This window comes from Spinacia oleracea, chromosome 2 (assembly GCF_020520425.1).
Source record: "Spinacia oleracea cultivar Varoflay chromosome 2, BTI_SOV_V1, whole genome shotgun sequence".
NCBI lineage: Eukaryota > Viridiplantae > Streptophyta > Magnoliopsida > Caryophyllales > Amaranthaceae > Spinacia > Spinacia oleracea.
The window spans coordinates 112849927-112863974 of record NC_079488.1 but is presented as its reverse complement, the minus strand read 5'-3'; the positions used below and the strand labels follow the sequence as shown (position 1 = coordinate 112863974).

The 14048-nt window shown below is 35.5% G+C and overlaps 1 protein-coding gene across 2 annotated transcripts; it reads right to left on the bottom strand.

Moving 5' to 3' along the window:
* Positions 1-1168: 1168 nt before the first annotated feature.
* On the bottom strand, positions 1169-12502 carry LOC110797845 (uncharacterized). 2 transcript variants are annotated; one of them, XM_022003001.2, is made up of 16 exons: positions 12294-12502; positions 10563-10936; positions 10001-10226; positions 9686-9919; positions 9455-9570; positions 8937-9035; positions 8759-8846; positions 7827-8053; positions 6952-7136; positions 6599-6798; positions 5602-5934; positions 5111-5212; positions 4077-4374; positions 3179-3327; positions 2789-3073; positions 1169-1607 (listed from the first exon to the last, which is right to left on the bottom strand). In XM_022003001.2, exons 2-16 carry the CDS (start codon positions 10859-10861, stop codon positions 1401-1403), a joined length of 3048 nt encoding a protein of 1015 aa, XP_021858693.1. In that variant the 5' UTR covers positions 10862-10936; positions 12294-12502; the 3' UTR covers positions 1169-1400. The 2 variants fall into 2 exon arrangements, with proteins under 2 accessions (XP_021858693.1, XP_021858756.1); XM_022003064.2 differs by lacking the exons at positions 10563-10936; positions 12294-12502 and having other exon boundaries at positions 9686-9887; positions 10001-10216.
* Positions 12503-14048: the final 1546 nt, after the last annotated feature.

The following is a 14048-nucleotide window of genomic DNA, read 5'->3' as shown; positions in this document are numbered from 1 at the left end:
GAGTCCAACCGAGACCACAAAATAATAATAAGGGCCACATAGGTTAGGCACTAACTTGAAAATCACTTGAACCCGACTGATACCCGAACAACCCAATCTAAATACATGTAGGGGTGAAAGTTCGGTTTTCGGTTTGGATTAAGGCCCAAATCGAATCCAAATCGAACTAATTCGGTTTTTATTTTTGAAACCGAATCCAAACCAAATCAAACCGGATTTTTAATTTTCGGTCCAATCCAAACCATAAAATCGAATTTTTATGGGCCTTTCATTTGGGCCTGTTTTATACTTGTTTTTAGCCAATTTTCGGGCCCTTATTATACTTTTTAGCTAAGTTCGGTTTATTCGATTTTAGTTCGGTTTATTCGATTTCAGACTTTTCAGACCAATCCAAACCATGAAACCAACTTTTAAAAAAATCTCAGTCCAAATCGAACCGAATTTATTATTCGGTTTGGTTCGGTTTTCGGTTTTTTGCTACCAAACTTTCACCCCTAAATACATGGACAAAAACTCGATAAACCATGGAAGTTAAATAGGTGGTGGGTGTATCTGGTATAGATCATATCAGATTTGGGTGAAGGTTCATCTACCCTTTACCCAATCCATCACCCGACCTATCCATCCGTCTGTCCATCCGTCTGTGTAACTTTTTTTTTATACAATAACTTAATTATAAATATAATAAATAAAAATATATTCATTGATAGATTATTAATCCTTATAAAGTATATATAGTTTTTCATGGATATTGGTTTATTAGGCATCTAAAATTACATAATGTTTTTAAATTGCAGCAGAAAAAACCCTACTATTTTACTTGAAATTGGATTAAATGAATTGTCTTTTAACTTATACTCGTATGTATTAGACAATAGCATTTTAGGCTATTTTATAATATAGATGTATCAGAATATTATTTTATTGTCCACTGCATTCACAAATATTAGTTTACATTAATACATCCTATTATAAATCAAGTTGACGACGCGTTTATTACAACCGGTCCACCCGATTCATCGAATGTGGATGAAGAGTAAATCGCGTGATGGATGAGTTAGATGACGGATAGATCATTGGCGGATGGAGGCGGATAAAGCTCCACCCAATCCACCTCCGATCCATTGACATTTACCACCCCCTAAAATTGTCTTTATTACATTAGTAGTTCAAACAAGCCAATAATTTCATCTCCCTCAACACATACACCTGATAGTTCAGTAAAATACAACAGCTAATCTGCAGGAAACTTTCAAATTAACCAGAAAACAAATACTATATACAGAAAAGGGCAACTCTTTCTATTTCAGCCACCTCCCAACTATTTACCTGTAACTTACCCTAAGCTGCTTCTAACCATTAACCATAAAACCTAATATGTTAATAATGTCCTACAAAAGTTAGGTTTGTACTAGTCCATTGCTGAGAACATCACTGTTTTCAGTCCTCTTGATAACAAATTTGTCTACAATCTTAACTGTGGATAATGGATCCTGGTATTTATTAGTGGCAGTCCATTTACTGGGGTGTTTTCTGCAGTAGTTTGATTGCGGTAAAGGTTTTGGCTCTGCATCCCATTTCGGATCCAACTTCCATTTCTTCGGAACCTGTATAATGAACAACTCTTAGAGGTCTTTACTGACGGTCTAGGTTAGCAGAAGACGAGAGAAACCAATAAAATAATCGGATAGAAGTGAAAAGCGAGCCACCGGTTCTGTTTTCTTCACCTTATTCTTATTGCTTATTAGATCAGACCAGAAAAGCCAAACCAGACAAGAAAAAGCAAAAAGCACTACAACAACAACAACAATGCCTTAGTCCCAAAATGATTTGGGATCGGCTAACATGAATCGTCATAGGAGATCGTCATTGTGACCAATCAAACCAGAAAGGAGCGGGAAGTTAAAAGAATAAACAAGGAAGTTAAAAAGCAAAAAAGCACTCACTAGGAAAAAATACAGACTAGACCAGAACAGATCAGATCAGATCACACTACAAACTAGATAAATAAGACTAGACCAGGTGAAGAGAACAAGGCAGTATTGGACATTAAGATAAATCACCAGCAGAGCAAATCTACCATTTGAAGTGTTCCTTAGAAAATACTTCGTGTAGAGTATTGGACTTGAAGGAGTGAATCATGTTATAGAAGTTCACGGCAAGGCTGCCTAACGTTTATTGAGAAAGATTTTACCATTTTACCTTAACAAATTACTATTAGAAGAAAAAACTTTAACAAAAATTCCGTATTACACAAAGATTCAAAGATTACCTTGTAGACACCTAGTTACAACAGCCTACTTAGAATAAATCAACTAATGCTGCCTGATTATCAATTCTACTAAAGCAATTCAAAGTACTCCGTATTTGATAATGTTATCTTTGCTATACGCCCCTTTTGTATAGGCTATCTGCCAGGTGAGAAAAGGCTTTCCCTATCTAAACTAGGCACTTGCAATAAATTTACTACGTCTCTGTTATTTTCGATTTATTTTGACTTATTTCAGACAAAATGTTCAGATAAGATGAGTTAAGATAAGTTCGGGAAACAATTTAAGTTTTTTTTCAAACATTTTAACACACTTTCAGACAAAATAAGTGTTTTTAAGATAAGTCAAGTTTAGATAAAAGTTAAGATAAGTTCAGATAATATAAGTTCAGACGAAAAAAGTTGAATACTTGAATAGAACCGAGCATACATATGCAATGAAATTACCGCAAAATCTGGTAATAGTTGTCACAGATCCAGAACAGAAATTAAATCATGGCTAAACAATAAGTTGCGTACCTTATCAACAGCTAGGGTAAAGACTTCCAAATCACCATTACAGTCAATATGGAAGCGAGTAAATGACTTGTAGTTTGCAATGCGCAAGGAGGAGAAGGCTTCATCAAAATGGATATGAAGCCAATTGATGCAAATATACAAGTAACTTCCAAATACCAAAGACACAACTGGGGTTGAGAACACCCAGTAATACACGAAAACAGAGGCATAGTATACTACCGCGTAACCTCTAGACAGTGACTGTATCCCAATCTTGCATATGTTGTTCCTTGTGACGGCCATGACCTGTTTTTTAACATAGCTTTAGGCTAGATATACAAACTCGCAAAAAAAAAAATTAAAATTAAAATAACATTTACGGAGTATTTTGGATGATTCGAAGTAATGTACCTCAGGAACATCGAAGGCAAACATTAAGTACTTGATGCATGCTGGATAAAGACCATAAGTCCATTGTTCAAGACGTTCTCGAAGGCCAGTTGGGTCAGGAAAGTGCTCTCTCTCCATTTGTCTGTACCACTCATATAAAGTGTGATAACCTGAAATGAATGCAGTTTAATACAATCAGCATAATCTGGCCATTGAAAAATCATACTGAACATAGGATAATAGGAGTGCCAATTGCAGCAAATTAACAACAGGATGACCATCTTGTGAGTTGTGACTCAAAGCTGAACAAAAAAGTTCGCTACTGAACATCATACTAAATATAGACGTGGGCCGGGCCGGGCATCAGCCGCGCCTACTCCAAACCCACTCTGGATCGGGCCGTGCCAAAAAGTTCAAAACAGGGTCCAGGCCCGTGCAAGCCCAAGGGCTGTTGTGTTGTGCCGTCGTGCCTAAGCCTAATTTTACTAAATTTAACGTGCTTTGTCGTACCCGTTCTTTTTCCAAAAACAATGCGGCCCACGGCCTACTACTTTGTGCCAGGCCGGGCTTCAAGCCAAGCCCACGTCAAACCTACTCTGTATTAGGCTGGGCCAAAATTTCAAACCGGGCCCACAGGTTGTCGTGCCTAAGCCTAACTTTACTAAATTTAACGTGCTTTATCATGCCCGTGCTTTTTCCAAAAAATGCAGCCCACGCCTACAACTTCGTGCCCGTGCCGGGCCGGCTTTTTCGTGCCAGGTCAGGGAGGGCCTTGGGTCGAGCCGGCCCACAGCCATCTTTGATCATACAGTATAATTTTTTGCAACATTGCAAAAGTTAGATTAAACAAAATTGAATAGAAACATTTAAAATAATAAAAAACACAAAATCACAGGAGCCAAAGAGGATAAAAACCTACCAGACGTTGCCAGCAGCTGATGCCTGATGCACATCTCAACACCCAACTCCAACAGCAACATTAAGACCAGAGCAGAAAAAACATGTGCTGATACATGGACAATTCCTATGAAAACCCGCCTCTTTCGTGAGAATTTTGTTGGGACAAAAGATATTGCCGTTATCAACAACATCACAGTCCCTATGAACGACACGTAAGAGTGTTCCAACACGTACGAGAAAGAATCCAACACAGTGGTAAAGAAACTTCTGAGATGACCAGACAGAGAATCTTCACGCAAGATATGATTAAGCTGACACTAAATAAGAATGATACATAAGTCAGAAAAAAGACTGGATAAAATTAACACACGGAACTTTATTTATATAAATTAGGAGGCAGCCACCCTAGGTTGTCATTATTGTTACTTGAAGGAAAACAGAATCCCAAAATAGAATTTAAAAAATAGAGAGAAAGCGTAACAGTATACTTCTTCCGTTCTTTTTTAGTTGACACATTTCTTATTAACTTTTGTAATGCAAATGTCCTATTTAACCTTTAGTTCCTCCGTATTTTTGTAGGAGTCACAATTACTACTTGCGGCCGTGTTTTTTAGGGGTCACAAATCCATTTTTGGTAACCTTTACACCCACCCCAATTGTTTACTATTTTTTACTTTCCTATGACCCCACTTAAATCATAAATAATTCCATTTTTTGTAACTTTTACACCCCACTTGTTTTTTTATATTTCTTTGTTGTCAATTACCCTAATTGCGTCATTGTTATATCAAATTCAACTATGCTTCCTTAATACTTGTGCCAGTCAACATGTGACTCCTAAAAAAATACGAAGGGAGTACATGGGTATGTGGGATTGTGGGTATGTGGGGTACATGGTTTGTGTGTTAGTGGGAAGGGGTATTATTGTCTATTACTTTCCTTTGTCACTTTAATATGAGTAAGTGTCAACTAAAAACAGAACGGAGGAAGTATTGCTTTTAATTCACCATCACGCAGCATGCAGGTAATAAAAGGTGACAGAATAATAGTTACCTGTGGAAACATAGAAAAGGCGAGAACAAAATAGATGATTCCACCAATAAAGTCAAATTGCCAATTCTTCTTTCTGAACTTCAATATATTTCCTAAAGCAATCTGTCAAATGTTGCAAGCAGATGGCTTAGGGTAGTTATAATGTTAAATGAGCCATAACGAAGACAAAAGAATACTACCTCCGTTTCAAAATGACCTTTACACTTTCCATTTTAGTCCGTTTCATAATGTTTTTTACACTATGTTTTATTCTACTTTTGGACATGACAATTTACTACCTTACCCTCCTTACCCACAATATTTACAATTTTCCACCCACTTTCTCTTACTTTATTCATTTTTTTCTCACCCACCTTTTACACATTTCTCTTACTTTATCTATATTTTATTATATTCAACCAACTTTTTTATTTTTGTCTTAAAATTTGTGCAAACAGTAACCGTAAAGATCTTTATGAAACAGAGTTAGTAATATGAAAGTTTAGTCTTACCTTGGTTGAATCTTCATATGAAGGATATGCAGCCTTCATCTCATACTGGGTTTCATAAAATTTTCTGAAACCACTGAAGGTGTGGGTAGGATGCAAGAAGGCCCCACCACAACCATTTACAAGGAGGTTGTGCACATAAACCGGTTTATCAGATGGAACATAGGTATGACGCATATAATGATGTAAATCACCAGCCATACGGAGCTTGCACCTTCCCTTTAGATGGTCACAGATGAGGTGTGCTATATTCTTTCCAGAAGAATCATTCCAATACCAATCCAGAAGCCAATTTGGTTCGTGTGTCATAATTATTACATTGTCATTTTCTTTAACCTAAATCAATTGCAAAGTGGAGAGGACATTTAATCAGCAATCAAGTACAGAAACTCGAGAAAGGGGGATCCTTCAAATCAAATAAAAGAATAGTAAAAAGTATATAGCTAAACATGGCCAACGGCAATGTCTTTGTAAATTCATTTTGCACTCAACTTAAAGCACAATAAACCCGAAAGAATGATAGATGGGAAGAACATGCTATTGCTCGAGAGGAAGGCCTAAAAGAATGATAGATGGGAAGAACAGATTATATGCTATTGCTTCACACATAAATGGCTAGTAGATCACACAAAACATTTTAAAGGTCAAGGAAATAGAAATAATTGCAGCCAATTAGCCAAAAAGAATATAAGTCTTAACTTCTTCAGGATGAAAAGTCAAGATGATCATAGGATTGGGTTTTAGAAAATCCCAAATGTTAGAAATGGTGAGGGGTTAATGTATGTGTGCGCATGAGAGAGAGGAGCAATAAAAGATTCCACTAAAAGTAACAAGTACAAACCTCAGTAGGTTTTAGGACTTTTCAGTTAACTGTTCAGCATATGCATGATGAAAGAGTTAGGGATAAAGAAAATCTACCACACAGGTAGTTATGGTTCTCTTTTCCATTCAAAGATAAGTTAGAAGCAAATAAATAATCACCAAAATATCAGTTATGTACCTTGTCCTTTATTAGTTCTGAAAAGAACTTGAATTGATAAACATCAATGTCACCATGGAGTGCCAAATCAAGACCAAATACCCACCATCCTTTAGGAAGCTGCAAGGCAAAGTAGCTCTTTTTCTGAGGCATAAGCCATCCACCAAACCAGCTCTTATGGCATATGTATCTCATGAAAGTGTGTAGGCCATCAAACCAATCTGTGAAAAAAAAGGGAAAAAAAAAGGATTGCGTTATTTTACTTGCCTGAACCCAATAAGTTAAATTAAGATGCAAAGAAGACTTGGAAATAATACTTCCAAGTTTTTTTTATATATTAGTGTAAGTAGTTTCCAGGGAGAGTCGGCACAAACCATGATTTCCAGGGATTAAGAAACATTGAGGCCCATCATAATGTTTCAAATCAGACACACCACATGGTAGTTCTGGCTTCTTTACAGCTATATGCTTTTCATTATACCAGGAAGGAGGCTGGAGTGCATATTCAAAGGGGCGAAAGAAGCGCTTCTCGTAGTTGTATTCAGACGGATTAGGATATCTGTAACAAAATAAGTTAGATCCAAAATTTCACCAAATTACTAAAAAAAAGGTACATATGTGAATCTTCTTTAAAAGGTAATGACAGTTTGGCACCAGAGATCAAGAGGTTAGCAGTGAAAAGCATGTAGAAAGAACGAATGCAAGTAGAGCAACAAAAAAAAACATCAAATTTTTAGAGAGACTTTATACACCTTCCATCCCAAATTAGTTTGCTCACTTTCCATTTCCGTCCGACCTGAAGATTCAAACTACTTTGCCCATAATACCCATTATCAAGAATCACACCGCCTTTTTTATTAAAACAATCGACAACCAAACAACTCATCTCCTAATACTACGTGCCATAATATGCGAGCTCACTATTTTTGGATGAAGGGTGTATGTACAACAAATAGCAGCAATATATAATCCTATTTGAGCTCACTCACATTACTTTTATCATTTCTCCCCATTTTGTACTTTCTCTTTTACATTATTCTCACACGGAGAGTCTCTTACTTTAAATGACGTCACGAGGAAACATGCATAAACACAACCACCAATAATGTTCATATAACTCATAGTTATGCCCATGTAATACTGGGGAAATACAAGAGCAAATTTATCACGAGTTTAAGCCTGATGAGTATAGCTTACTCTATGCGCAGGAGTTAAAAATATATATGTAGACATAAGCTGATGAGCTTACGCAAGATCCCCTCCAATAAGGAGTAAATTGCCACGTGGAAGAGCTCGAACAGAGTCACCATCTTTCAGGTAAAGTTTAGGTTGAGCTAGTAGTCGCGCAACAGAATATGATGAGTTCCCCCCATCACCAGTATCTGCCATGAAGTCAAACCAAAACTCATCCTTTTCCTTGAAATGATCATATAGAGGATCCCCTTGCTCTGCTTCTTGAGCAGTGCTCATTGCTGCCTAATTATCAAAAACCAAAATCAAACAACAAGAATTATAATAACTTTGTTTCAATTATCTATAGATGTTATACACATTACACAGTTCTTTAAAAAGGAAAAGGGGTAAAAATTACACACCGTTTTACTGACAAGAGTATAGAAGTACTTTTAAATAGGTGTATAAATTTCACACAAATAACAAGGATGTGTAAAAAAAAAATCTTGCCAAAGAGCCCAAAACAACCCCAACCTAAAAGATGATTATGGGAATAAGATTGTTTTCCCAACAGAGCAAGAATAACTCCAAAGCATAAAAAAGGATAGAAGCTCTCCATAGAATGTTGAAATAATAGTTACTGTGCAATCAATCATGACTCAAGTATCATAAGCAATTGAAGTGATGGAAACGCAAGACCATTAGAAGATAAAATTCACAAGATGAAATAGTAGATTGGTATAAAAGGTACATGGAATTATCAATTGATTAGAAATGAGTAAATGCAAATGACGGTATTGGTGTACACGATCAAAAGATGCAAACTCTATTGTAGTGTGTTTAGAAGAGAGAATTGAAGGAAAAGGGGAAAAAGGGAGGGCATACGAAGAGAAAAAGAAAAAAAAGGAAAGCAAAGATTTCCCTATTGCCTTCGCACAAATACTTAAGCTGCAACGTAAAAAACAGAACGGGACCAATTTCGGCTGCAGTGTATAATTATATATATACCTGCATCATACGCATGTCAAAACGCCCAAGAAATACCGTCACAGACACCAGAAGGTCAAACATGGTTTTGAATAAATCAGCCGATGTCCTGACATTAAAAGAAGTCAAACAGAAATTCAGCCCTTCTGTAAAAATATCCAACACCAAATCTGACATAAAACAAAGAGATGACTAATACCCTGAATACCAAGGAACCATGTCTAGGAACTCCGGCTTCTTCATCTGCTTCCTCAATTTCTCAAATTCTTTGAGTGACAAAGGGTGAGTAAGAGCCCATCTGTGGGTAGTCAGAAATCAACAAAGAAGAAGAGAAAATGAGGAATGAAAAAAGAGAAATCGTCAAACATTGAACAAACATTAGCAAAGAAACAGAAAAGTATCCACAACTTTATCCATTTTCAGCTACTGAGAACCTATTTCTAAATTAATATATGATATGTTCTATGGATCTCAAATTTAAAAGAGACCATAAGGTAAAGAGATGATATATGCTAAAACTTGGAAATACCAAACACCATTCCAAATAGGATTATTTTTTGGTTTTAAGTGACGAGGCACTTCCTAATTTTGAGATGGAAATCTTAAAACTGCATTAAGTGCTTCATTCTCATTGTTCAATACATTTAACAACACAAATGGGACAGGCAAATTGTATATTTCGGCAGCGAAAACAAGAATGAGATAGAAATAACTCACCCTGTTGACCTTTCGACGACATAATTAGCAATGTAAAGGCCTATAAAGGTGGCCCACAAAGAATATATTGGTGAGATCTCATCTGGCGATTCTGCACATGTGCCGCTGCATGCAAGCTGTGATGGAACAAAAGAATAGACCAAAAAGCATACTGTGTAATAAGTAAAGTTACCATGAACATAATTGCCAAAAAAATTACCTAAAAAAATCACTGAAGAGTTTATCACATACCTCGCCGTAAATTACCCACTTTGACAATAAAGGATAGTCACTTGCAGATCCGACAGGAGCAAACCAAGAAGAGCAAACTTGGTCTTTCAACTCATTCATTTGCAAAAACTTTGCAAACCACGTGTTCCTCTCTTCCTTCTTCCAAAAGGGAAACCAGCTGAAACTCTGTTTCTCTTTCACAATAGCTCGATTTCCACAGTGACTATAAAATACACAGCAGGCAACACTAATTACCTGCAAGCACCATAATTAAGAAAAGAAGTCTACTTGAACACCAAAGGCATACAATGTACACAAGGAGTCTGTCGAACTTACTGCACAATTTTGGAGTATGGTCCAAATCTCCGGCCTCTTGCCAGCCACACGGGCAACAAGACCAAGGTACCAAACACCATAGAAAATAAGATGGAAAACAAGAAGAAACAAAATGGAGGATATATAGATTGTTATGAATAAAGAAAGGTTCATCCTCAAATCAATTCCCATTGATTGAAAACTTGGGAGGTGATATACAGCTGCCACAAAAATCCAGGCAATATACCTGCACAGTCACCCAATTAACTGAATATAGTTATAAACCCAAAAAAAAAAAAAAAAAAAAAACCACGTCAAAAACTAAGGGCTCGTTCGGTACCACTGTTAGTTTCCATTTTTTGGTTTTTAGGTTCTATAAGTCATATGATTTATATTGAATCATGAACTAAAAAATAGTCATACTCTAGTAAAGTAGTAATCATGTTAATTTTGAAAACTGAAAACTACTATTTGTGGTTTTCATATTATGGTTTTTAGTTTTAAAGAAAATAGAAAACTGAAAACAAAAGGCGATACCGAATGGGCCCTATAAAACATAAGTACACAATGCACAAGTACTCACCATTTACTAAAATTTGAATAACTTGGTTTAATTGTCTTCCCGATGAACGGCGATGAGAAAAAATAGAAAAATCCTAACAAACAGATATACATAAACCACCACTTAATGTTGCTGTCAAACCCTTGTATGAAAGTATTCATACTATCAAACGATATGAAAAAAAGGCATCCCAGGGCAACGGCTATGATAGCATGACGGGAGTGCTCATGTGGATAAGGATAACTATGAGGAAGTATAGTCCTAAAGCTATCCATATTTAGTGTATCCAGTAAACCAACAGCCGGCCTGTTAGAGCCCATTCCGCAATAAGAAACCAGCAGTTGCTAGTACAATAAGTTCAGCTTCTTTGTCGTGGAACCAACTTCTCGAATGACCTATTCCAATTAATATACTAAGCTCGGTAAGATTTTCATAAATAAAAAGAAAATGAGTAAATCAAAAGAAGAATCTCTTCAAATGGTAGCGTTAAAAAGAAAAAATAAACTCTGAAAAAGGGATAAGAAGGATGGAGGTTTAAGCCATTAAAAAGAAACAATCCCGTGAATACAAAGAAAGCAAGCATAGATTTACCAAATTTTGTAATACCTGATATCATGCCATATACGGCCATAAGTTGTTACCATTACACACTACCTTATAATGGTCTTCAATAGTCAAGGCTAGTTAACTTTGATCAATAATTTTCAGAATTTTGAATTCTCTTGCAATGTGTAAATAGTTAACTATAAATACAAGATTAAAAAGTACTTTGGTGAGATTACCAATTTAGTTTTCACTCTGACATAGTGTTACAGAGCAATGGTCACGAACAAGGTTTGGTTATGTATGCATTCGTACATCAGAGGAAAATTTGATATGTTTTTGTTCTTAAATTTTAAAATTGGATTTCCATTGATACCACAAAAAAGCATGACTCAAATGATTGCATCAATAATTACCATTTGCACACTTCTGGCGGTTAAACTCTGCAGCTACTAGAAGCCATGCTTAACCATATAAGTTACTTTCTCTTTCCCAAAAATAAAATCCAAAGTTTCTTAAACGGATTTTTAACATCAAGTGGCTTGTGACTAAATTGGACACAAATCACCCAATATAACCTCTTTCAAGTACCAACACATAGTATGCAAGTACCAATAACACGAGTGACTCTTACTGGTACTACTTAGTAGCGTGTTTGTATACCAATAACACACTAATTCAATACCAATACGAGTCAATCGCGTCCATTTTGGACACAGGGCACTTGTGACATAGACTTCCTCTATCTAAGTTTAAGTATGCATTCAAGGTGTACGTTCTGAAATGGGTTTAACGCCATTCTTCTCCCATTTTCTTATTTTGGAGGGAATTTCACAGGGTTTTTTTTTCTCAAGTAAGATTGAGCTTTAACAATAAAGATACAAAGAAAATTTGCGAGCAAGGAATATCCTTACTAAGGAGTACTAGTATTCCAAAGTTCATTAATCCCAATTTCAACACAAATTAGGGTTACAAAACGCAAACCAAACCAAAATTGAACAACCCAGATTCCCAATCAAACTCCCAAATCAAAATTTAACAAAATGGTAAGCACGAAATTTCTTATTAAGACCAATAAAACAGCAATAACCCAGAATCATGCAACAAAAACACCTCAAAAATGACACAATTCTCGTAATATAAAAACACAATTCTCGAAATAAAAGGAAAAAAAAGCTCGAAATTGCAAGATTATAATGAGAGGATTACCTGAATGCAGAAAGAGACGGTTGAAAATGGATGAAGAAAAAATGGTAGATGAAAATGGCGGTGGTAATGTTCTTAGCTTTCGTCCCTTTCTTGAGTAAATCAACTTTTATGAGTAAATCAAAGAAAAGAAACCAAACTTGGAATCTGGGAATGTCTGCAACAAACAACAAAAGGGCATATTCTGTTTTTATCAAATTCCCAAAATCAAAAATTCAAGTCTTTATGGCTTTATTTGATTGGGAGGAATTGGAAGGAAAAGAAAAGAAAGGAATGGTAAAATAAGGTTTCTCGTATTTGGTACAAATAATTATATGGGAAGTGGAAGGAAAGGAAGGGAATTGAAAAGAAAGCTCCTTTATTAAATTTTTAATTTCTTTCCTCCCAAAATTGGAGGAATTTGGAAGGAAAGGGAAAATTAAAAGCTGTCATTTAGATTTCCTTTCACTTCTTTCCACTGAACCAAACACATGAAAATAAAATCTATTTCTCTTCCTTCTTTTCCTTTCTTTTCCCTTCCTTTCTTTTCTCTTCCTTTCCTTTACTAATAATGAACCAAATAGAGCCTATGTGATGTGAGGAGAGAGTTGAATACGAGGACAAAGAAACAGTAGTTAAAGTTAGATTGCATGTGCAACATATTTTATCTATTTTCGACTGAATCGAACTGAATCAGACTGAATCAAATTACTTATATTTCTTGTAATGATAAAATTAAACTAAAATAAATTAAATTAAATTAAAATAAATGGATTTGAACTGAACTTAACTAAACACGGCCTAAGTTGGAGAAATTTTAAAAAATTACTACGGAGGACTTCATATGTTCTTATAAATACTGCAACGTTTAGATCTTATACTATATTACCCGTGTTTCTCAATACACCTTTCTAACCATTAACATGTTTGACATTTTGAAAATATATTTGTTGACAAAAAGGCAAAATGAAGGAATCAACAAGGAAGGTTCATCTCTCGATCATCAAAGAGCAGTATCAACATACAATTCTGTGCACATTATTGTTTTGTCACCTTATGTGTAATGTCCCTATGACTTTATGAGGTGTACTAGGTTAGAATTTTTGTTTGATGCTTGTAAGGTACAACCTCACTATTTAAGGAACAAGGGAGTAAGTTGTAATCAGATTTGGATTAACGTAATGAAAACAAAGTTATTTCCTCTCTATATTTTTGTTGTCTTTCTTTGCTCACTATAAATCTGCCTTCATATTTCTAAAAGCAAGCATACGAAGTTCTCCGTATATAATTCCAACTAATTGTTAGGAAAATGTCGTCTTCTATTATCAATATTCCGTGCTCCACTAGAAACAACGAAAATGTTAATTCTTGTAGGCGAGAAAGACGTGTAATGAATTTCAGCACAAGATTTGTGTAATCAACTCTGCGAGTCAACTTCTTAATGGACTCCATTATAAAGTACAAATAGAAAAAGAGTCACACATAAAATCATAATATTGATTTATACTTGTCTTATATAATTTCCCAATTCGTTTTCCTTAAAAATTGATATGGGTTGTGTCTCTACTTAGTTCTCATGCCTCGTGATGGGTTAAACCCAATTTACTAGTTGCTTGTTGACTTGTTGTGTTGTCAGGCGATAGATGGTGTAAACGAGATTCAATCACAGGTTTTAAATACCATTTCCAAAAACCTTTACTCATTTTCATGTTGAATTGTGTCGTGTACTCGTGTTGTGTTGTGTCGCGTCGTGTCATGCTCTTATTTTTTTTCCAAAAC